Consider the following 25,728-nt stretch of genomic DNA (forward strand, 5'->3'; position numbering starts at 1 on the left):
GGCTCCTGCCAGCCCTTCTGTGCCAGCTCATCTCCGTGTCGTCCTCTTGGCCTTTGGATGACAAGCGCCGCGCCCCGACACGCCACCTCCCGACCGCAGCTCCACAAAGCCACTCGGCAGAGAAGTAAAGCGAAGCCACCTCTCCCGGGCGTCAGTGACTAGGCGGAGTCACGCTCCGCGTGCGCGCTGACGTCACGCCCACGCACGGCCACGCCGGCCCCTCCCATACCGCGCGAGTCTGGTTTCCGGCGGGAGCGCGGAGCCGGGCCCGCGGGGCGGAGGTGAACCGGTACCCGCCAGAATGGCTCGCTTGGAAAACGTGCTTTGTCGCGAGTCCCAAGTGTCCACCTTACAGTCCCTGTTTGGAGAGGTATTGTGGTCAGTTATCTTCTCTCTTCCAAACCCCGAAGGCAAACATTTCCGTGGGGCTGCGACATGTTGCATTATTTTTTATTTTCCTGTTTGCATTGAGGGGCGGTAGACCCTCTTTTGCGTTGAGGTGGGGGATGCTGTGGGTCTACCCCACTCCTTCACCCGGAGAAACTTCTGGTTAGTCCTCAAAAGGACGCTGCACGGGAGGGACCGGCCTGTACTGCGGGACGTTGGCCCAGGACGTGTTCTTGCACACGCCAGACTTCTGAGACGGTGTTAGCCCCAAGTAGCCGCTAGAAGTTGCTGCTTCCCTTACCCCAACTGAACAGGGTTTTATATAACAGGGTGTGTTTGCAGAGTGTTATTTATTCAAACGTGAGTTCGCACGCTTCAGTGAGGTAGTTGGAGTCAGTTGAGTGTGGCTAGGTGGTGGTTTTCAAGACCAGTGAGGGCCAAAGCAGTGCTTTGGGTTAAAACTTCAGCGGCTTTTGCAGAATTGTAAAAGCCTGAAGAAGGCTAGTCTAGACTCCCTGACTAGCAGTTCAGATGGTGCCTGAAAAAAGAGGTTCGTGCCTTCTCCGGATGAACGCAGGTAGGGGCGTCCTTCCATAGGCAGGAAGTAGCATTCACCAATTCAAAACTTAATCTATCTCTTATTATGCTGTGGTGGCCTTTGGTGAGCCTTTTTCTTCAGACTCATTAAGTAGACTTGGAATTAATCAGACTTGGTTCTCTGTAAGGAGAGTAAATGATAGTTTAGGATCATACTCATTATCACCCTCCTCCCCCCATCTTCTGGTTTGTCTTCTTAAGTACTTTCATCCAACTAGAGATGTTGGATGGTAGTCTGAGGTGGCCTGTGAAGTATTAGTGAGAAAATACCACCCTTCTAAATGGGCACATTAATTAGTTAGGGAGGGAAGAGGTCAACGACTGCATCCTCAGTCAGTATTCTGGTTACAGTGCTTTCAATTATAGTTACTCATATTATCGCTGAAACATTTTCTTGGTTATGCTCTGTGTTCCTTCCCTGCAGTTAATAAACCCAGATCACTCCAACCAGAAGTGCTCCTCCTGAAAAAGAATATTGGCAAATAGAGATGAGTAGTATGGATTTGGTATGGATCACGGAAAGAGTTTTGATTGAAAATCATGTTGAACAATGTTAATATCGCTTTTCTGCAAGGTGCTGTGCGTGTGGGAGATGCAAAGAACTATAAAAAGCTGGTTCATGTTTCTAAAATTCATTTATTTGTTCAACAAATAAATATTTATTGAGTGTCAGGCACTGTCCCAGATCCTGGCTTATTACGGTTTATGTTAGAGAGGTTTATGAAGGTGAAAGGTTAAATGACAGTGCAAGGGTCCAATACAATTCTACATAACAATAGAAAAGATGCTGTAAGATGGAATATTATTAAGCACCAAATAATAGATGCAGACAAGTGTGGCAGGCGGGGTTCCAGAAAAAGAGACTTCTGGTGTAGCTGGAAAAATTTTTTTGAAGGATGTCTTGAGCTTCTTTTTAAAGGTGAAATATAGTATTTGGATAGCAGAGATGCTCAGCAAGCATGCATTTAATTCTTGGGACAGAATTTTTAATCCAGTTAATTTACAAGATTGTTGTGTATAAACTTAAAAAGAGGATTCATGTATTAAAACATCCATTTGTAGTCTGTTTTTAGCATTTGGGCTGCTTTTGTCAGAGGCATATGGCATTTAGAAAGTTTTTTCTTGTATAAATCTGGGTTCCTGATTTGTCTAGCAAAAGGACATTTGTAACTTAGTGGCTAAAATGTAGTAAATGTTTGTGACTACTATTGTGGTGGTGGATGGTGATCATAGAGACTCTACTTTCTCATGGAAATTACATCATCCAATTTTCTTGTAGTTATTTTTAAAATGTATGTCTTCCCACTAGACTTTGAACTCCTCCAAAGCAGATTTTGTCTTTAACTGATATTTGTACTCTTCAGTACATCATGCTTTTCAGCATTTAGTAGGTGTCTACTAAATGGTCGTTGAATGAATGAAACATATTCATAGTATTGACTAGACCAATAGAGGGGCTTTTGACAATTTTTACTTTTTGCTGGGCAGCTGACTCTTAATGCACTGCTTTGAAGTAAGTTCAAAGTGTGATGATGAATCTACTTTATGCCCACTGTTGAAATAATTTGGATTGAGTATTTGACTTTACCACATAAAACTTTCTCACGAGTTGATACATGTTTATTTTCTTTTTTGTATGTGCAAACTAATATTTGTCTTTTCTCTCATAGAGACATCATTTTAGCTTTCCATCGATTTTTATTTATGGACATACTGCCAGTGGAAAGACCTATGTAACACAAACTTTGTTGAAAACTTTAGAGGTAAGAATAACGCCAAAATCAATGTTAACTGATTTTTACTCATAGACTCCTAGAAATGGAAGGAGTCTGGGAGATTGTTTAGTCCAGTTTACCTTTCTCTGGAGGAATATCTTCTACATAAAACATTTCAGACCAACTTTTGTTTGAATACCTTCCAAGACTGTGAGCTTCAGAAGGCATTGTTAGATAACTTGAGTCTGGATGTTAGGAAGTTATTTTTATTTCTAACTTTCATTGGCTGATAATGTTTGGGGAAAAATACACATAATAATAAATTCTTTAAAAAATAGTAAAATCTGTTTCTTTTCTATTGTTGTATTTATAATATTGATAGTGACAATTCTGAATCTCCACAGATACAAAACTTTACCTTGCCTATCTTCCCATATTGCCTATCACAGTGAATGGTCTCACCATTCACACAGTTGTTCAAACTTGCTCTTGACTCTTTTCTCATCCTCACTCTTTCAGTAAATCAAACCACATTCTATTGATTATCATTATTCTATTGATATATCGTTAAAGTCTTGACTCCATCTACCTTTAATCATAGCCAGTGCTGCTATCTCAGTTTCACTTACCATTGTTTCTTTTATGTATTTCTGCAACAGTCTCCTAAGTGCAATCCGTTCTTCACCCTGCAGCTAGCCCATGAAAATCTTACTTAAAATCTTCAGGAAAATGTTCCAGTGCCTTGCCTGATATATATAAGACCCTGCTGAGCTGAATTCAGTTTATCTTTCATAGTATAATGGTTAAGAGTTTGGGCCATAGCGTCTGGCAGACTCATCTTCTTCTTCTGGATTCACAACTGAATGCTTTTCCCATCTGAAAAGTAGGGCTAATAGTAACAACACGTGGGATTGTTGTGAGGATTAAATGAGCTAATACATGAAAAGTGCTTACGACAGTACTTAGTATGTAGTAAGCTCCTAATAGAGGTTAGCTACTGTTGTTAATGATTATTGCCATATCCCTTTCATATCTTAAGCTAGGATTCGGCAAACTTTTTCTTAAGGGAAGGATAGTAAATATTTTAGGCTTTGGGCCATACAGTTTCTATCCCAACTACTCAAGTCTGCCTTAGTGTGAAAGCAGCCTTGGATAGTATCTATCTGAATGGTCATGGCTGAGTTCTAATAAAACTTTATGTACAAAAACAGATGGCCAGCCCGTAGGCTGTAGTCTGCTAACCCCAGTCCTAAGCTCTAGCCCAGAGTATGCGTGTTTTATATGGCGTACTAAACTACTTACAGTTCCCATTCTCTCTTACTTTCAAGCCGTGGCACATACTGCTCCCTCTGCTTGGAATGGTTTTCCTGTACTCAGTCGCTCTGCCTCTACTATGCTATTGCTTGGCAAATGCTCACTTTGCTAGGTTTGCTTCTACTTATACTCTGGGAGCCTTTCCTGACTCCCTAGGCTGTGTTAGATGCCCCTCTGTTGTGCACCTTCAGCACTCTCTGCTTAATTCTGTCATAATATTTAGCCCTTTCGGCTGTGATATTGGGTTTGTGTTTCCCTGGCTCGAGAATCTGAATTTCTTGACATTATCCCCAGCCCCAAGGACAGTGCTTAGCACATAACAGTTTGTGGATTTTAGCCTTTGATCACGAAGATCATCTGTGCATTTTAAAAATACAGGTGCTTGAGCTTCATACCAGACTTCAGATCTCAGTGTACAAGCTTCTGGATCAGGCATTTGCATTTGGGAACCCCCTGTAAGAAGTGTCCAAAAGTATATACATATTGAATAAAAGCATGAAAACTGAATAAGGAAGTTCCATATTTAAGCACTATATTTCATTTTTCAACACATTATAATTTTTGCTGCTACTTAATCATTGTAATAAATGATGATTATCACTGCCTCTGGTACAGGTACACAAAGAGACATTTAGAATATGCTGCCATTAAAGGTCATGTATAGCACCTGGATAGCAGTAAGCAAGACACTTGTTTATAACAGAGATGTTGTGGACTCTAGTTCATAAAGGAATGAGGGTAAAGGAGGGCAGCAAATGCTGGTAAAACTGTGCCTAAGTAAGTGTAATGTAGCCTTAGTTACGCAGTTACTCTGAGAGAGAGAAAAGCCTCTTTATTGGGTGAGAATTATAGAATGTTGTTAAAAATAATTACAGGTTCCACTGTTTGTACCAAATGCCGCAGGTTATCTTCCCCTGAATGATCGGTACTGCTTTTATGATTTCATTTTGAGAACAGACTATATTTGTGAGCAAGTCTTTTGTTTCCTGATTACTTCTGGAATTACCTCCATTTTGATAGTTCTCTAAATGAAAACTAGTTCTCAGTCCTCATAGAAGGATTACTATGTTTTCTAACTCTTAAAATTCTTTTTTTCAATCTAGGTCTGTTCATCATTAAGAATATTATCTTAGGGGCCGGCCCGGCGGTGCAAACGGTTAAGTGCGCGTGCTCCGCTGCGGCGGCCCGGGGTTCGCCGGTTCGGATCCCGGGCGCGCACCGACGCACCGCTCGTCAAGCCATGGCGGCGTCCCATATAAAGTGGAGGAAGATGGGCATGGATGTTAGCCCAGGGCCAGTCTTCCTCAGCAAAAAAAAAAGAGAAGGATTGGCAGATGTTTGCTCAGGGCTGATCTTCCTCGTAAAAAAAAAAAGAATATTATCTTAAAATTATAAGTATGAAATTCCCACTAAGAATTTTAACATTCAAATGTACTTGGGTTTCTTTGTAAGAATTCTTTAGAGGAAAATACAAGTTTGCTTTGAGTCCCTGTAGGAAAAAAATGGCAAACTCAAATAAATCAGGTGAGTTTAATGAAGGGACTGTTTTCCAAAGGTTGAAGAAATGTTAAAGGAGCCAGTAAGGGATGGTGAAGCACCAAGAGCCTTTACTTCCCTCAGACCTGAACGGGCCACAGGAAGGAGCTGTTATGACACCTCAGCAAGAGCTTTGGCCTTGATGAGGGGCTGCCCAACTGGAGCTGTGGCCTTTGATAGGAGGACATAGCCGTTGTCAAACTGTGGGCCACTGAGGGGTGGCAGTGGGAGGCAAGAGAATAAATATTCAACTTCTCTCTTACTGCTTTTCTTCAGTCTCCTGCTGGCTCTTTCCATTGGCTGAATCCAACTAGAGCCAGAAATAAGAGTCTGGGCAGAGCAGTCTGTAGTGGTCAGCCTCCTGGGGCACAGAGCAGGTTAGAGAATGGTGGGATATACATTTAGAAGAGCAAGTGGGGGAATATCCAGCAGAGCCGTTTTTGTGTACGTGTGTTTTCTATTTATACTTTTTTGGTTTTTTGTTTTCAGCTACCACATGTCTTTGTGAATTGTGTTGAATGCTTTACCTTGAGGCTGCTTTTGGAACAAATTTTAAACAAGTTGAATCATTTTAGTTCTTCAGAGGATGGATGTTCTACTCAGATAACCTGTGAAACATTTAATGACTTTGTTCGCTTGTTTAAACAAGTAACCAAAGCTGAAAGTCTCAAGGATCAGACTGTATATATTGTAAGTAATTTAATTAAATTATGTCATGGTTTATTTGAAAACTGGTTTATTTATTAGCTCAATTTCTATGTATTTGTTTTGAGTCTCATTATGTATAGTGCACTGTGCAAGGTGCTTTTGGGATACAAAACTATTTTAGATGTATTTCTTATCCAAAAGGAGCTTTAGTTTAATAGAAGAGTTAGGACACATACTCAACATGTGACTACCTGCAGAAAGTGATGAGTGAAAACCTTGAGATGGAAAGTACTATCTTAAGCACATGTGGTACAGTTTCATGAGGTGATAGCATTTGGGATAGTCCTTAAAGAATGATTAGGATATTATAGGAAGAAACTGAAGAAGAGGAATTTCAGATGGAGGGAATTATGTAAGCAAAGGCATGCAGATGGGAAGGGAGGCCAGGGAATGCCAAGTAGTCTAGTTGTAGTGAGTTATAAAGTATGAAGGTAGAAAAAGAAGACTAGAAAGGTAGGTGGTAGCAGATCACGGACTGTCTTGAAAACTATACTAAAGCACTCTATTTCATATTCTAGGCAGTGGGAGGAGATAGTGAAGATTTTAGAGCAACAAATATGCTGTAGGAAGATTGCCTTGAAGGCATGTTGAATAGGTGGATTGGGGGGGGTGAAAGACTGAAGGCTAGAAGAATGGTTTTGAGGCTGTTGTAGCTGTTTACATTAGAGTCGGAGCAGAAGTTGCAGAAAGGAATAAGGAAGAGACAGCAAAGGTCAAACTTGTCAGTTGCGTGTGGGGGAGGTTTGTGGGGAAAGATGAATCATTTGATCTTAGGTGAGCTAAGTTTGAATTGTAGTTGTTAGATCCATGTGAAAATGACTAGCAAACAACTGAAAATATGTAATGTCTTTTACATTAGTGGATTTTTTAAAAAGTGCTTTAACCTTTTTAAAAAAATGATTATCTTGGAATTGGAATTGAATTTTTTTAATATAATGCCTTATAACAGCTAAGTTGTTAACTCACTGAAGGGACCAAATCTTACGTATTCTTCTATCTCCTTAAATGTATAAAACAGTTGCTTCTACGTTTTAGTTTCATGTATTCATTTATTCAACAAATATTTATTGAGCACTTCCTGTGTGCCAGGCACTATTGTAGATACTGGAGATAGAACAGAGAACACAATAGAGTCTCTGCCCACTTGCAGCTTACAGTCTAGTTGAGGAAGATAGATGATAAGTTAAGATGCAGTGTGTCAGATGTGATACGTTAATAAAGTAGAGTGGGTGAGAGTAGTTATTTTTCTAAATAGGAAAGACAGTGAAGATCTCACTGGATGATGATAACTGAGCTGAAACCTGAAAGAAGTGAGGGGCAAGCCATGAAGACATCTGAGAAAAGAGTATTCCAAGCAAAGAGATTTACATAAGAGTGCAAGGGAGACTGGAACATGCCTTGTTTATTCAACGAATACCAAGAAGGCCATTGTGGCTGGAATAGTTTAAGTAGGGGGAGAGTGGTAATATTGAGAATCAACTGAAGGGTGCAAGGATAGAAGCATGCAGACTAATGTTATGGGTTATATTCTTTCCTCCAAAAATTCATACATTGAAGTTCAGGATGTGACCTTGTTTGGAAATAGGGTCATTCTAGTTATAATTAATTAAGATGGGGTCATAAGATGAGGTCATACTAGTGTAGGTTGGGCCACTAATCCAATATGACTGGTGTCCTTATAAAAAGAGGAAATTTGGAGACAGACATGCACACAGGGAGGATGCCATGTGAAGATTGGAGTTATGCTGCCACAAGCCCAGGGACTGCCAGAAGCTAGGAGAGAGGCCTGGAACACGTTTCTCTCTATCACCTTCAGAGGAAGCATGGTCCTGCCAACACCCTGATCTTGGATTTCTAGCCTCCAGAACTATGAGACAATAAATTTCTGTTGCTTAAGCCACCCTGTTTGTGGTGCTTTGTTAAGGTAGCCCTAGGAAACTAATACAGTTAGTTATGAGGCATTTGTAATAATCTAGGCAAAACATCATGTTGGCTTAGACCAGGGTAATAGCAATTGTGGTGATAGGAAGTGTTCTAGATATATTTTGAAGGTAGGGTTGACAGAATTTTCTGATAGATTGAGTGTGGAGGAGGAGAGAAAGAAGCATGATTTAAAAGTTTGCATGCACCTGAAAGAATGGAGTGAATGGAGAAAGCTATAGCAGGTGGGGTCTTACTGTAGGGGAAGGAGTGATTAGGAGTTGGGTTTTGGGCACGTTAACTCCGAGTAGAGATGTTGAATTGGCACTTGGACACTTGAGTCTAAGGTCAAGAGAGGTCCAACGTGGAGATACTGTTTTGGAGTTGTGGGCATAAAGGTAGTAGTACTTAAAGCTGTGAGACTGGATTAGGTCACCAAGAGAGTGAGTGAGTTGGAAAAGAAGTGAGTCCAGTGACTTGAGTCCTGTGGCACTCGAGTGTTTAGGGAATGAGGAGATGAAGAAGAACAAACCAGGAGACAGAAGGAATCAGTGATGTACAAAGAAAGCTTGGAGAGTGCAGTGTCCTGGAAATCTTCCCCAGGCTGCCCTTTCCTGGTCCTTTGACTAGAGAGAGCAGGCTGCTGTTGGGGCTTTTTCAGTTTATGCTCCTTGGCCTTTTTCTGTTGGCTTCTTCAGCTCCACATCTGGCATATGTGAGGCCAAAGACAACTCAGCACATTTACTCTCCGAGCTGAGTTGCCATTCTTCTGGTCCCGAGGTCCCTAACTGGTTTGCTTTCTTCTCTCCACCTTTCAGAGCCCTGCTTGTTTATACATAATATTCGAGGTTCTTAGTTTTACTTCCCAGGAGAAATAGGAAAAAGTTCGTCTTACTCCATTTACTCAGAAGCAGAAGTCTAATTTTTTTGGGGAATGCAAGTGCATAGTGAAGAATACAGTGACTGCTAGTACAGTTTGACTCCATTACCTTCATTTATGCTAAGGCAGCTCTGGTTTAACCCACCATTGCTTTTGCATCATCAGTGCAAATGTCAACACGATGAAAAAGGCAAATCATATTTTAGTATTGTTATGAAAATAGTTTTGACCTTGCCACCTCCTGCAAGGGTATCAGGGATGCCACCCCCTTCTCCCCCAACCAGCCACTGCCAGGGGGCCACAGACCACATTTCAAAAACCAGTGATCTAGGAAATAAGTTGGTCTTTCACTGAGGTAGAGTAGGAGATAAGATCATTGGTGGAGAGGAATTTAATGAACTGAGAGTTCACTATATCGGAAGGGAGTCATTTATGTGCATTTGAAATATCCAAAAAAATAGTTGTTTTAGAGAAGTGATAGTCAGAAACTGTAACATTTAAAGAATGAGGAGACATGACCCCAGAATATGTGGATGACTCCAATAAGTAGAATTTCAAAGCTGAGTATTTTAGGAAGAGGGGAGAATCAATATTCTAGAAACAGCCATGAGGAGTAAGTGGTGCCCTACTCATTTTTCAGGCCCAATAGATCTAAGGAGACATTCAGAAGTATTTGTTAGTTGACTAAATGTTGAGTGGAAAAGTTTGCAGATGTTTGGTGTAGAACATTTTTTAGAGTAAATCTGTAGACTGTTCAGCTGTCTAATATATGAATTGTTAAGCCTCTATTTAGGAAATAATACAGAAAGATGACTGAGAACGTTTTCTAGTTAGTAAACTAGCTTACAAATAAAGAGTCTATGACAACACCTTCATGTAAATTATTAAGAAAATACTTGGATCTGAATTAAAATTTTTCTCTGAATATTAGTTATCTGATAATTGCTTTTGAAGAAGCATCATTAGAATACCATAAAATCATTAATTACAGTGGGTTAACTATCAGATCGGAAGAATGAACTATTAATTTACTGCTTCAGCTTTGTGTTTTCATTAAAATGGGCATAAAAGTGGAGCAATTTATTTGAATTAATCTGTTTCCTGGATTAGAGAGTTATTTAAGTGGAGACTGATGGGAAAATTGCATAATGAGAATGTATAGTAGAGTAACCAATTTATATCTTTCTGGTAGTGAATAATTTTAGCTTTATTTTTTCTAAAATAATTAGGAATGAAATAAGTTGATTACTCTCGTACATTGTTTCAAGCTGTTAGTTAATAAAACGTATACAAAGCAGTTTGCTATTCAGGGAAATAATATTATATTCCCTGCATTTTAATTTTATTCCTAATTTAAATGATTATAATTTATAATAAGATTTATTAATAAAATGTGTTTTTTAAAAAAACAGCTTTCTTTGGAGAAAGTGATTTTAGTCACCATCTTGCCATAATAGAAAGCTAGGAAGCTACCAACTACTGCTAGGGTCATTTAAAAAAGACAAAGAATCTCATGGATTGAAAGAATTAATATGATTAAACTGTCCTTAACTACCCAAAGCCATCTATAGGTTCAGGGCAATCCCTATCAAAATTCCAATGGCATTTTTCACAGAAATAGGAAAAACAATCCTAAAATTTGTATGGAACCACAAAAGACCCTGAATAGCCAAAGCAGTTCTGGGAAAGAACAGAGCTGGACATATCACACTTCCTGATTTCAAACTCTACTATAAAGCTATAGTTATCAAAACAGTATAGTATTGGCATAAAAATAGACACATAGATCAATGGAACAGAATTGAGAGCCCAGAAATAAACTTGCATATATGGTCAACTAATATTTGACAGGGTGGCCAAGGGTACTCACTGGGGAAAGGATAGTCTCTTCAATAAGTGGTGTTGGGAAAACCAGACAGCCACGTGCAGAAGAATGAAATTAGACCCTTATACCATTCACAAAAATTAACCTGAAATGGCTTAAAGATTTAGATAGAGAAAAACAAAATACTGTATGATCTCACTTATATGTGGAATCTAAAAAAGCCAAGCTTGTAGAAACAGAGAGTAAAATGGTGGTTACCAGGGGCTGAGGGGTAAGGGAAATAGATGTTGGTCAAAGAATACAAACTTACAGTTATAAGATGAATAAGTTCTGGGGAATCTAATGTAACCGTGGTGATTATAGTTAATAATACTGTATTATATACTTGAAAGTTGCTAAGAGAGTAGAGTACACCCTCAGTGTTCTCACCACAAAAAAGAAATGATAATTATGTGAGGTGATAGAAGTGTTAGCTAACGCTATGACGGTAATCAATTTGCAGTATATAAGTGTATCACATCAACACATACACCTTAAACTTAAACAATGTTATATGTCAGTTATATCTCAGGAAAGCTGGGGGCAAAAAAGACCCAAGGCAATTTGAAGAGGCTTCAGCTGGCCAAAGATGGAACAATTTGACCATCAAAAAGAATAATGAATTCAGTGGATGGAAGCACATTAGATGTGATAAAATCTGTGAATTCATAATACTAAGCAAATATATAAAGACCACAAAACCTCAGCTTATTGGTTACCACGGGAATTTAATTTACTAGGGCACTGCAGTAGGCTAAATAATGGCCCCCGAAGATATCAGGTCCTAATCTCTGAAACTTGTAAATGTCACCTCATTTGGAAAAAGGGTCTTTGCAGATGCGATTAAGTTAAGGATCTTGAGATGGGGGGATTTACCTGGATTATTTTGGTAGCCCCGAAGTGCAATCACCAATGTCTGTATAGGAAAGGAGATTTGACTACACCACATACAAAGAGAAGATGGCCAGATAATGGAAGCAGAGGCAAGCAGAGGAAGTGAGAAACTTGAAAATGCTGGTCTTGAAGATTCGAATCTTGCAGCCACGAGCCCGAGAATGCTGGGCAGTCACCAGAAGCTGGGAGAGGCAAGGAATGATTCTACTCTAGAGCTGCTGGAGGAGATGTGGCCCTGCCAACACTTTGATTTTGGCCCAGTGAAACTGATTTCAGACTTTGGGCTTCTAGAACTGAAAGAGAATAAATTTTTAGTCTGTTTTAAGTCACCAAGTTTGTAGTATTGTGTTGCAGCAACCACAGAAAGCTAATACAGACACAAACTCGTTATTCTGAAAATTGGTACATAGAGGGAAAGAATCAAGCATTTATTCTTCTTGTCCTGTGTGAACTGTATTTCTGGGTAGCTAAATAGTGGATGAGGGAAACTTCTTTCTAGAAAATGTCCTCCAATAAATGCAGAAACAATCATAGAATGTTGTAGTTTTGCTATTCCCAATGAAATAATGGATGTAGGCAATGATTATCAGTGGATACTGAAAGCATTAAGTGAAAGACTGCTGGGGAACTTTACAGTGGATGGATCAGGCTGACAACACCGGAACCTGTCAGTCAGTCTTAACATCACAAAAAAGAGACAACCAGGTATCGTTTGCCAGCTGATGTAATTCAATAAGAAATATACAGCGCTACTTGTGAAATATTCTTGCCCCACGCTCAAACCTGAATGTGATCAACCCTCTGGATGTATTGACTATTTTACGGTAAATATAGGGGATATAGGAACCTGTTAAAAGACACTACAGAGATGCAGTCAGCCAATCCAGAATATGGAAAATTCTACATGACAGATGACCTGATTTCTCTAAAAAATAGATAACAAGGGAAAAAAAGAGTCAGTGGAACTGTTATAATTTAAAACAAACTTAGAAGACAAATAAACCAAATATAATGAGATACAATGTATGGACCTTTTTGGATCCTGAATCAAATAAGCTAACTCTAAGAGGACATTTATGGAACAAGTAGGGAAATTTGATTACTCATTATTAGATGATACTAAGGAATATTGTTAAATTTTTTAGACATGATGATGATACTGTGATTTTTTTTTTTAAAGTCTTCATTTCTTATGGTTTCATACTGACGTGTTTATGGCTAGAATGGTATGTCTAGGATTTGCTTTAAAATAATCCAGCAAGGTGGTGGAGGGGAAAAGTTGGGAGATGGATGGAAGAAACAAGATTGGCCGTATGTGGACATTTGTTGGAGTTGGGTGAAATATCTATGGGAGTTCATGTTACTAATCTCCCTACTTTTGTATATATTTTTAAATTTCCATAACATGAAGGTAAAAGCAAAAGTTAGACTACATGTTTTAAATAGTGCTTTTAAGACCTTGATGTTTTTAAGGACTGATGGATGACCTCTTGAAACAGGTTTTTAAGAAATTTTTAACGTTTTTTATTATGGAAGTTTTAAATATATAAAATGAATCGTGTAATGTATCCCAATGAACCCATCACCCAGCTTCAGTAGTTATTAACATATGGCCTACTTGTGTCATCTGTACCCCATTCATTGTTCCCTGCATCATATCATGTCATCCATAAGTATATATATCTCTATATACTATATCTACCATATATGTGTATCGAATCTATGTCATTCATAAATCTTTATATATACTATATCTCTCTATATGGTGTATGGATATACATTATATATCTCTAAAAGATAAGTACCTTTTAAAAAAAATCCCAATAGCATTATAACACTGAACAAAAGTTTAATCTTTCTTAACATGATCTGTTATCTAGTTAAGCAGGATTTAGCATACATTTGCAAAGTTCAAGCAAAAAGAATTTTATATGATGAAATTCAGAATTTTCTTGTCTCTCGGGTCAGAAGGAGCTGTAATTTTTGGTTCATGATGGATATTATCTTTTATCAAATGGAATAAAAAATGCACACAGTTGTATTTCTTGTCAACCTAAAAAAATGTCCTTAGAACATCATATATCATCATCTTTTTGATAGTATACCTGTAAAATAAACCTTTTTAGTGTAGCTATGACTCATTCTCTATTTAGAAATTTGGGTTAAAACCTTAAGTAGTCCGTTTTTTAACTTATTTGACCTATTTGAAATGTCTTCCACAAGTGTAAATAGCGTTTAGAACTTAATTCATAAATTACAGTTTTTCTTTTTATGGAAAGTTCAGTTCTTGAATTGTGCATTATATTACGTAAATGTTTTGTAAAGGGCTTTGTAGGTTGATTTTGACGCTGCGTTTTTTTTTATAAGGTTCTAGATAAAGCAGAGTATCTAAGAGATATGGAAGCGAATCTTTTGCCTGGGTTTCTTAGGTTACAAGAATTGGTAAGTAATGTGTGAGAGTCTTTTTCCCCTATGCCCTAATGAATAGATTATGTTGTCAAATTTTTTCATTCTGCCAATCTGATAGATGAGAATTGATATCTTAATGAGTGAAGTTGAGCATTTTCAAAGTTAAAGTGGTTTGTGACTTGGTAACATTTATTCTTCCATTATTTTAGCTTTTTATTTCTAATTGTGAAGTGACCAATACTGCTTTCTATTAAAAGGTTTTAGGTATTTGTTAGAGTAAATGGCGGGGGGCCTAGACTTCAAACTTTCTGCAAGGATTCTTAAATTTTCTTTTCATTTCAGTAATCAAAAAATGAATAGTGTGTCTAATCTGGATCATCTGGAGTTCTATCTCATGACCACTCAGTATCAGAACCAGCTTTGTATTTCAGTTTACAATTGTGTTGGCACCAAATAGTATTAATACTGCTCTAATTGTCATGGCCTAATAAGAAGAGCCAAGATGGACTTAATTTGCATATGTGTCAGGTGAAAGCCAAGTGATAATATTATAGCAAAAACAGGGTTTTGCAGTAGTTTGAATAAAGAAAATTGGTGAGAGAATTCAGTGTTCACCTACACCAGTTGGTATAGGAGTGCTAAACCCAATAGAACTGTGGCTGTTTCATATTAGTACCATATGCATGAAGTGAGCACAGATTTAGTTTGAGCAAAACAGTATTGTTCGTTATATTCAATTAATGTTAATTTAAATTTTATTGATTTTGTAGTTTTGTATTTAACTTAAATTTATTTTGGTTTTATAATTTTATAAGTGCTTTGAGCATAAATAGTTTATACCTATGTAGTTTTAAGTCTGTATTGTTTAAGTATTAAGTAACATTATAATAAAAATTAAGTAACTATTTGAGGAGACAGTGCTTCCAGTATTTCCACCTTTGAAAAGTTAAACATATTTCTCAAATTTGAGAAACTGCTAGAAGTTCAGAAAGGCTTTCCAGGTGCCGCTGAAATCATTGTGTGCCTAAGGCTGACTCCTAGAATTCACTTTTAGTAATAGTCTTGTGGGGGAGATGTGGAGAGGACAGGAGGGGGAATAAGTGTAGCTCTTGGTGGCCTGTCCTGGAAGTTGCCTCAAGTGGTCTAGCCTTCCCAGTTTGATTAACTCCTGGCATTTTACTACTTAGACCAGGGACCCATTCTCTTTGAATAGATATCTCCCCCTCTATTTCTTTTAATTGTTGTGCTGTGTTTGTGTTTTTTTGCCTATCTTCATCTGCTATTTCCCATTGCTTTTCTCTCCGCCTCCGTATCAGGATCCAGAATGCATTCTTGCTGCCCTTTTGCCCTTCCACTAGAGCTTACTTCATTTTTTCCCCTCATGCCCAGTGATGGTGATCATGTGTCCCTTATGGTAGTTAGGCCGTTCACTTTTTTTTTTAGTTTTAATTATAGAAACTGAAGAAAATTAAAAGATTCACAGAAATCTTGACTCTACCAGGAAAGAGAATTGTTGTTTTGACATTTCTGAAAACATGCTTGATTTTTAAAAACGTATTTCATTTAAGAGAGAGATAGTAAAAGCATTCCCCATTTTTTTATATTAAGTATTTATCTGAGTAAAATGAAGTTTAAATTATGATAGATATCATTGTATATTGAAAGTACTTTTGGATGAACAGATTGAGAACATTACCAACTTAAAATCCTTTCACAGTGATAAATATCTTCTATTTTTTAAATCTCCCAATATTTTTTAAACTGACTTTATAAAATGCTTTTGGATAATCATATTTTAAAGCAAAAAACAACTCAGTGCTTTGTAATCAATGTTGTGTTTAGAGCATACTGTTTTGTCTCTAGAAATAAATTCAAGGATACTTAAAAATTGAGTTCATAAGACAAAAAGCATTTGGAAGTAAAAATCTTTTCCTCTCTTTCATAAAGATGCTAGATTTTTGTGGAATTATTAATTTATTGAACTCAGCTTTCTCTGTTAGCCAAAAGAATGTTCTTTAAATAATGAAAGTTGGAATATAAGATTACACATAAGTTAGGAATCAATAAATAGTAAAATCACCTTCAAAGTATAGAGTAATTTATGTATGTGATTGGGCCCTAAGAATAATTATAGAACAGGGCAGCTATCGTGTCTGCTTTGTCAACTTGGGAGATGTCAAAAAGAATATGGGAGAAATTAAAATTTGTGTTGAGAATGCAGAAGTGTCTACAGATCAGTTCTAACTATCGTACATAGGGCACTTGTGGCCACTCTGTAGAAACATAATATACACGTTGAGCTTGTTCTTTTTCATATACTAATTATAATTTCTAAATATACTTCAGAAGATGTCTGTTTATTAACATTGGTGTTTTAGATACTAATACTCATATTTGTTTGTGTTTTTAATGTATATTCAGCATCACTTGACTCAGTAATTTGTGTGAAAATAACCTTTAAAAAACCTTCAATTTTCCTAATAACATTAGGTGGTTGTATTAATAGGGCATATCTGTTTTTCTTCAACTCATGTTTACTTTTCTCTGGGTTGCAATAGACATTTTAATGATGAGAGATGTTAAGTTTTGCCTTTCTTGTCTTCATTTATTGAAAGCTTATGCTTTCTTTGAAAGTTCCCTTAAAAAGGTCTTGTCTTAATTATTCAAGCAAATGTGTTTCTTAATTTCTATAAAATAAGTCCTTCTGTGACTGTCTTAGCATTCATGGGTAACTGAAATGTCGATTAACTTGTAAGTTTTATGGAAATTCCAAGTAATTATGTATGAAAATTTGCAAATAGATGAGCTCCTTGATTAGGTTTTCTAAATATGGCTTATTAATATGCAAATAATTTGTTATATGTTGGAACTTTGCTGGATTTATTTGAAAGAAAAATTCAAAGGGAATTACTGCTTTAAGATTTTTAAATGCAAAGCTACTTTTATTTCTCTTTCTTTTACAGACTGACAGAAATGTGACTGTTATCTTTCTCAGTGAAATTGTTTGGGAAAAGTTTCGTCCGAACGCTGGGTGCTTTGAACCGTTTGTCTTGTATTTCCCTGATTACAGCATAGGTAAATTGTAAAACATTTTTTTGACAAATGATATTCAGTAAAATAGTTTTTGTTGTTTGAAAGAGTAAGCTAGCATGTTCAAATGGGAGTACTTTGATGTCTTAATTTGTTCAGGTTTGCTGCCAGTCTCAAATGTTGCTTATGTATCTGCACTTACAGAGGTTTTATTTTGGAACTGTGAAGGGTTATTCTCTTATAATTATGAAACTTTTTTGATTGAGCACTTCTCACCTGTTTGTGCTAATTGTGTGTTTTCACATTTTTTAGTCACTACATTAAGATGCATATGTTTGGTTATATAACATCCCTACAAATAAGAATCAGACTAGTTTGACAAAGCACATTAAAATTGTATGGAAATCTTTATTTACCATGTACTTGGATTAAGTACTATGTTCAGTGTATCTTTTGATTTTGTAAATCTCATTTTTCATTACTGTACCTCTGATATGCCAACTGCTAGCGCTTGTGTTTTGTTTTTTTCTTTTGTTTGTATTTAATCTTAAATTTCAATTATTTTCGTCTTGGGAAGAACACACTAGCTTTTTGTGTTACTGAATAGCTTTGTAGATTAATATTGTACTGTTACTATACAAATACGATAACTTCTGATTCGAAGTTTATAACTGTGAAGCATAAGGTGGTTAGCAGGCTATGAAAAGAATAGTATTTCTTGACCTCACTCTCATTAATGCTATCCCTCTGAACTAATCAGCTGTAAACATTCATTGTTAAGATCAACACATTTTTGCCTGTTTTCACAAGAACAGCAATCAAATAACACCTCCTGCCTTAGCTAATTAACTGAGATAGAAAAAAGGAACTCAAAATAGATGAAGGGAGCCCTTATTTTCAATAGCTTTTCTTCCATGAAAATCACAAAATAAGGAGAAGAGAAAAAGGTAGGAAGAAAAGGAATAAATCAAAAGATTTCATAAAAAAATTCCTTTGTACCTGTGTCATCACTGTTTGAGTTAAATTTTTTCATGATGCATTTTAGGCTTAAGTACTTAAAAATTATTTAGAATTTAAGAAAAAATTTTAAAATACCTGTTTTCTACATCTTATTGAAGTTGGATTAAAGTATGGTATAACAAATTATAGAATTTGATTAAAAAGTTTAAAAAGTAAAGATACAAAGCAGCATAGATGGAGAGTTTGAAGACATAATTCAATAAAGTGATATTGCCCATTTTAAAGAGTCTAATAGATTTTTGAAAAGTATATAATAATGGAACCAAGTTTAATCTGATTATTAAATTTTAGGGCCTTTTGCATATCAAGTTTGTTTTTTTTTTTAAGTAAAATGTCATAATCACACAAAAAGGAAACATTAATTGATAAGCCAAATTATAGTCAGAGTTAAGTAAGCGTGGAACCAGAGCAAAGGGATAATCTTAGCGGCTAATGTCATCCAGTCAAAACTTGATACATATGTTATCTTTAGGAATGTGGTGTCTGAGGTTTAGAACACCCTCTCCTCTCAGCAGTGATCAGTAGGGGACCAATTTAGAATTCTTGTTTTCTGGTCTCTGCCACGTGCAGACTACTCATCTTTTGGTAACGCTTTTTTTTTTTTCAGTTCGATTATAATGCACTTGATCAGGTTTTTGGTTTAGTTATTGCATCAGTCAATAAACAACCTGAAAATCTTAGTGACTTATACTTTCCCACCTCACAACCTTTGTGCTATTGTTCTTACATTTTACTTCTACATTTATTATAAATTCCATAATACGTTATTATTTAGGCTTAAAAAGAAATAAATAGGCAAGAAAAAATATCTTTTATTATTTATCCTGCTTGATATTTATTGAGCTTCTTGGATATATGAATATATAGTTTCATCAATTTTGGAAGGTTCAGCTGTTATTTCTTCAAATATTTTATCTGTCCCCCAATCCTCCTTTTTCTGGGACAGCATCATATGTATGTTAGACCACTTGATATTGTTGCACTGAGTCTCTGTTTGTTTATTTATTTAAATTTTAAATCTTTTTTCTTTGCTTTATTTGGCATAGTTTTTGTTTCTGTGTCTTTAAGTTCACTGACCTTTTTTTCTACAGGTGTCTAATCTGTGGTTAATACTGTCCAGTGGAATTTTTCATTACACATCTCATTATGCTTTATTTTCCTTTATATCTTTGAGCATATGAGCATGTTTATAATAGTTGTTTTAATGTCCTTGTGTACTAATTCCATTACCTCTTTCATTTTGGCTTTGTTTCTGTTGATTAATTTTTCTCTATTACGGGTATTCATTATGCTTCTTCATGTGTTTAGTAATTTTTGATTGAATGGTAGATATTGTGGTTTTTGTTGTTGCATGTTGGACTTTTTTCTGGTAAGCATTTAAATTACTTGAAGCATTAAATGGCCTTTTAAGGCTATTTTTAAGCTTCTTTGGAGAGAGGATCTAGACTAGCCTTTATTCCAGAGCTAATTTTAGCTCTGCTTCTAAGCCATAGCCCTTCTGGGGTCTCTGCTTAGTGCCCCATGTATTCAGCATAGTTTCTCCATTCTGACTGGTGGTCATGTGAATGATTCACAGCCCTGTGTGAGCTCTGGGAATTGTTTGACTTACAGCATTCCAATAATTATTTTTCCCCCAGAAGTTTTCTTGTTTGGCGTATACAGCTTTACTCTGTGCATGTATAGATTGATATTCAGGTAAGACTGAAGGGGAACCCCTATGCAAATTTCTGGAGCTCTTCTGCATAGCTCCCTTCTCTTGTGTACTCCACCCTGCAAATTCTAGCTGCCCTGCTCCCTCTACTCTGATGTCTGTCTCCTCAAATCATTGAGATTAATGGACTCCTTTTGCAACTCTCCTTGTACCACAGTTCTAAAGTTACCTCTAGTTAGGAAGCCTGGCTGATGGTAGGACTCACCTCATTTATTTCTCTTTTCTCAGGTATTACAGCCCTTTACTGCCTATTGTTTGTTGTCTGAAAATAGTTGTTTTCTATATTTTGCCCAGGTTTTAGTTGTTTATTACAGGAGAGTATTTCTGAACCCTCTTACTCCCTCGTGACTGGAAGCAGAAGTCCTTCTCAAAGTTAGAAGTGATTGTTCTTTGTGTTTGACCATACTTTGATAGAAAAATTTTAAGAAACCAGGAGACTAGTAAAATGGTTTCTCCTTCTCTGTATTTATTACCTGTCAGTGCACTATCTTCAGCTTTTTGTTAGAGATGAGATTTTTCATAGGTCTGATTAGCCCTAGACTATTAGAGCTGGCCTGGCTTCACTAATGTAGAGTTGTACTCTGAGGTTTTGTCTGTAGTCTGTAACTAAGCAGCTGGTTTACTTTTACAGCAACACAGTGAGAGTTCTAATTCTTAAAAGACTTTTATCAGGACTGAAATGGGCCAATGGTAATATCTAATCAACTTTCATATGAGCCACTGAGGGTCACCTGTAAGGGATCGCTAGATTGAGATGTTCAGGAGGAGCTCAGAAGTGTAGTCTGAGCTGGAGACTTAACTGTTTTCCAGATTTCCTCATCCATTCATTTATAGACCATCTATTTTGCCTAAGTATATTTGTCTATCTGAACATCCATCCCTTCCCCCTTTCCCTCCCTCCTTCCATCTATCCAATTATTTGTTAGCTTTTATATATAAATATCTTTATCTCCAAGTTTTAAGGCACTTTTTAGAAGCTTTCAGTGTATCAAATATTTTCCCACGCATAGTTTTAAATAGCTTAGTAACGTTAGATTTAAAATTTGATATTAGAATGTAAAAATACATAGACTTCAAAGTCAAGTTTTGGCTTTGTGTGTTTTTTTCAGTGGTTATGATATAAAAATGCAGATCTAGTAACAGTCTCCCATCTGGACTCCCTTCAGGATAATATTCTAAGCATGAGCCTAGGCTTTGAATTTTTTTTGGTCAACTACCCTGTTTAACAGATCCCTTTAATGTAGATATTTCTAAATTTCAGTTTATGAATTTTATGAATATCCATTGATAGTTCATATATATTGTTTGATCTTGCGCCTGTATCTGATTGTGAGGAATGAGAGTGGCTAAAATCAAGGGCTGGTGGTAAGTGACATAGTATCCTTGGTAAAAATGCTCACTTAATGGGAACCTTAGACAATAGGAAATTGACATGATCAGAACATCCTATAAGAGTTATTACTTGTAAATATTACAAAAGTCTTGAACCCGTGGAACTAGGTTTAAAGTACTAGTCATATTCAAAGAGCTCTTAATTGAGAAGTCTAAAGAGACCATTGCACCAAGAAGTCAGAGGGAATTGCCATAAGGAGTGAATGACTAATTGATTCATGTACTATAACTGGGAAATTTTGAATAATAAGTAGTTGTTTTTCTTTAGTTTTAAGCAGCAGCTATGCTTCTACAATACAATATTTCTCACAAGATAAAATATAAGTTCAGGATTCTATACTGGTATTGTATAAAGAGTTTAAGATAGAAGAGAAATAGAGTAAAGATATGAAAGTTGTAAGATGAAAACCTATTTTTTAAAGGGTGAATGACAAAGTAAAAATGATTTTCATTAAAAAATTCATGCATTCTTTTCATTTTATAAAAAATGAAGAGCATTTTCCAGTTTGGTGGTAGTTTATGTAGTACTTGTTTTTTTCTAGTTGATTTACTTAACTGGCAGAAAAAATAAACTAGAATCCATATTATTTTTCATCCCTGATATTGATTTTGCCTGTAATAAGGTTCTTGAGATTTTCTTTAATGTCATTGTTTATTATTTGTCTTAAAGCAACATTTAGTAATTTTTTTGTGTGTGTGAGGAAAATCAGCCCTGAGCTAACATCCGATGCCAATCCTCCTTTTTTTTTTTGCTGAGGAAGATTGGCCCTGGGCTAACATCCATGCCCATCTTCCTCTCTACTTTATATGGGACACCACCACAACATGGCTTGACAAGCAGCGCGTCGGTGCGCGCCTGGGATCTGAACCTGTGGACTCCGGGCTGCCAAAGTGGAGTGCATGCACTTAACCACTACACCACCAGGCCAGCCCCAACATTTAGTAATTTTTTTTAGAGCATTAGATTCCTAATTCTTTTACCTTAATTTCAAAATTTGTATTACTCTTCTATTCTAGTCTTGTAACCGTTTTATTGTTCCTTAATAATTGCTGTGCTTGTGTATTCATTGTTTTAAACCTTTGCTGTAAAATGCTAGAAGATTATAACCAACATCATATATCATAAATCATATAATCGTTTGTGTTCATTTGTGCCCGGTGAACAGGGAACCTTCAAAAGATCCTATCCCACGATCATCCTCCAGACTATTCGGCTGATTTCTATGCTGCCTACATTAATATTCTGCTTGGAGTTTTCTACACTGTCTGTCGAGATTTGAAAGAGCTCAGACATCTGGTGAGTGAGCATTTTGCTTTTAAAAAACAGTACATCTTGGGACCGGTCTGGTGGCGCAAGCGGTTAAGGGTGTGCGCTCTGCTGCAGCGGCCCACGGTTCGCGGGTTCGGATCCCGGGTGCGCACTGACGCATTCCTTGGCAAGCCATGCTGTGGCGGCATCCCATATAAAGTGGAGGAAGATGGGCACGGATGTTAGCCCAGGGCCAGTCTTCCTCAGCAAAAAAAGGAGGATTGGCAAATGTTAGCTCAGGGCCGATCTTCCTCACACACACACAAAAAAGTACATCTTTTAATATTTTTTCATGTAGAAGTGGTGTGAGATAGGCTAGATGCCGAAAATTTATTCTGGAAATTTGGATATGGCCTTTTGAAACTAATATACCGTACGAAGGTAGACGTCTGTGGGTTAGTACAAACTTTGACTTGATCAGAAAACTTTTATTCATCTTTAGTTATGTCTTTTCATCCTTCCTCAAGAGGTTTTTTTTTTTAAATTGAAATAGAATTGACATACAACATCATTATATTAGTTTCAGGTAGACAAGATGATTTGACATTTCTGTACATTGCAAAGGAGTTTTTTTTTATTTCCTTCTTTCTCTTTTCTCTAATTACAGAAAATGTAGAACTCCATTAAAATCAAAATGAAGGGTAATGGAAAGGAAGTGTAAAAACTTAAGCAATTTTACATTTCTTTAATTTTTTGTAACAAATTTCTGTCAGGTTTTATGTATGTAGTGATAGTGGTCTAGAATCTAGATGAACTAGACTATGGTCAGAAGCTTTTTTTTTTTTTTTGGTGGGGAAGATCTGCCCTGAGCTAACATCTATGCCAATCCTCCTCTTTTTGCTGAGGAACACCGTCCCTGAGCTAACATCTATTGCCAATCATCCTCCTTTTTTTCCTTTTTTCTCCCCAAGGCCCCAGTAGATAGTTGTATGTCATAGTTGCACATCCTTCTAGTTGCTGTATGTGGGACGCCACCTCAGCATGGCCAGACAAGCGGTGCGTTGGCGTGTGCCCGGGATCCGAACCCGGGCTGCCAGTAGTGGAGCGTGTGCACTTAACCGCTAAGCCACGGGGCTGGCCCCTGGTCAGAAGCTTTAATTATAGGTCTTTCATTAGCCACTGACTTTGACTTAGTAATCTTTATATAAAGGGTTACTTTTAATATTTATAAAAAAGATTACTTAAAAAATTTAAAACATTAGAATAGCTGTTTATAATTCGCAAGCAGTTTGGAAAATGATCACGTTTAATTTTTCTTTGACCTTTCTACTTTCGAATTGTGGGGATGTGAAGGGAAGGAGGCGAGAATATCTGGTTTCCCTTTTAGAAACCTTCCATTTATACTTATGATCTTAGCTCCATATAGCAGAAAATAGTAATATATCTAAGACTGGAAAACAGTAACTTTCAAAGGAACAGTTCCTATATTTCTTAACACATTTTCTTTGCTTTGCTCTATTCTTTTCTTTGCTCTGAAAAGTCTTACTTAGACAGATTCAGTGTGTGTTTGAGAACAGAGGAGAAGATGACCATTTAAAATTGTGTTCACATTTAGTACGTTTTCAGAAGATTTAAATTTTAGGTCTCTTCTGATTTAGATGTAGATTTCAAGCATCTTCTGAGTTGGGAAAAAACAAAAGACAAGCTGTTCTAGTTCAAGCTCATCACTGACATCTCTCCAGAAGTTGGATGTCTTGGATCCCTGGTGTCCAGGGGAAATGACAACAGAGGGGCTTACAGAGAGGAGAGAGGGTCAGTGCGTTGTTCCTTGGGGGAGATGGAGTGGGAAGCAGATACTCACCTGCTGTCTTTCCTGGGAAGTAACTTGCAGTTACCACTCTCTGACAATGATCTCCTTGAATCCTGTGGGAATCTGTGCTGGCAGCCATTTCAAAGTAGGTTATAAAGTACAAGAAGGAAGAATTATTTAGGGAAACTATTTCTAGGAAAAGAAAATGGAAAAGGAGAAAAATCTGTATTTAAATATGGTGTTTTATAAAGTCTTTTGAGTTTCACTGAGCAATGATTTTGTTTAGGGATGAGGTTATAGCCTTTTTTGTTGTTATTATTACATTATATTCTTAAACTTGAAGCTTGAAGTGTAGTTGAAGGCTTTACTACTACGAGTAATACTAATAAATGTAAGAAATAATCTTTAAGCATTGGATAAAAAATAGCATAGTGTTCTTATTTTTCTTCATATGTAGAACTTAGGATAAAAAAGATGTGTTTTCCATTTTTCCTTCAAATGCGTACTATTATTTGTTTCAAAGTTTACCTGCAAAAGATTCTTTTCACGCATCTTTTCTATGTATGTGCTGTGCTTTCAAACTTGCTTTAGGAATTGGTTTCTTTTTTTTTTTTTTTTTGGAGGCTAGCTCTGTGGATAGCACAAGATAGGAGAAAGGAACGTACTCGTACTATTTTGAATATTCGTTTAGGTTTGTCTTCTCTGACCATCCTTATGATAGTCCTAAAAAATAATAATTATAGTTTATAAAAGGGTCAATTGAAGGAGTTATTTTTATATTCGTATAAATGCCAAACACAGAATAGTTCTTTTTCTAAAATAAACTTTAGTTTTGCATGATCTTTTTTTAAACATCTGTCACACGTTAAATTTATTGTATTTCAAACCTTTTTCCTCTCAAATTTCATAATTTTCTTAGAAATTACTCAAAAAAATGAATTGCTTAGCCAGAGATTAGTAATGTTTTAGAGTGTAATTATAAGTTTCTGATGCCTGGTTTTTTGTTGTTGCTGTATTGTTTTGTTTGGCCCTGTGGCTAGTGACATGACTAAGAAGAGGGTGCCAGATAACTCAAGTATATATGGTAGAATGAGTAGAGAACTTAAATATTAAAATTAGCTCTGCTGCTTACCAACTGTGTCATGTATGATACTTAATTTTCTGTACTTCAGTTCCCTCACTTTTAAAGTGGGACCAAGAATATATACCTCAGATGAGTATAAAATGAAATACTCTGTATTAAAGTGCTTGTAAACAATAAATATCTATAAAGATGTTAGGTGATATTACTG

At 36.5% G+C, this 25,728-nt stretch overlaps 1 protein-coding gene across 1 annotated transcript in view; it reads left to right on the top strand.

Moving 5' to 3' along the window:
* The first annotated feature begins 292 nt into the window (after window positions 1–292).
* ORC5 (origin recognition complex subunit 5) overlaps window positions 293–25,728 on the top strand; it is an 88,978-nt gene continuing 63,542 nt past the window's right edge. Inside the window, exons 1-6 of the mRNA XM_058523808.1 lie at window positions 293–370; window positions 2,655–2,747; window positions 6,039–6,239; window positions 14,183–14,257; window positions 17,188–17,299; window positions 22,544–22,674. Of these exons, the coding sequence (XP_058379791.1) occupies window positions 302–370; window positions 2,655–2,747; window positions 6,039–6,239; window positions 14,183–14,257; window positions 17,188–17,299; window positions 22,544–22,674 (681 nt within the window). The 5' untranslated portion in view covers window positions 293–301. The remainder of the gene's footprint in view (window positions 371–2,654; window positions 2,748–6,038; window positions 6,240–14,182; window positions 14,258–17,187; window positions 17,300–22,543; window positions 22,675–25,728) is intronic.

This window comes from Diceros bicornis, chromosome 3 (genome assembly GCF_020826845.1).
Source record: "Diceros bicornis minor isolate mBicDic1 chromosome 3, mDicBic1.mat.cur, whole genome shotgun sequence".
Taxonomy (NCBI): domain Eukaryota; kingdom Metazoa; phylum Chordata; class Mammalia; order Perissodactyla; family Rhinocerotidae; genus Diceros; species Diceros bicornis.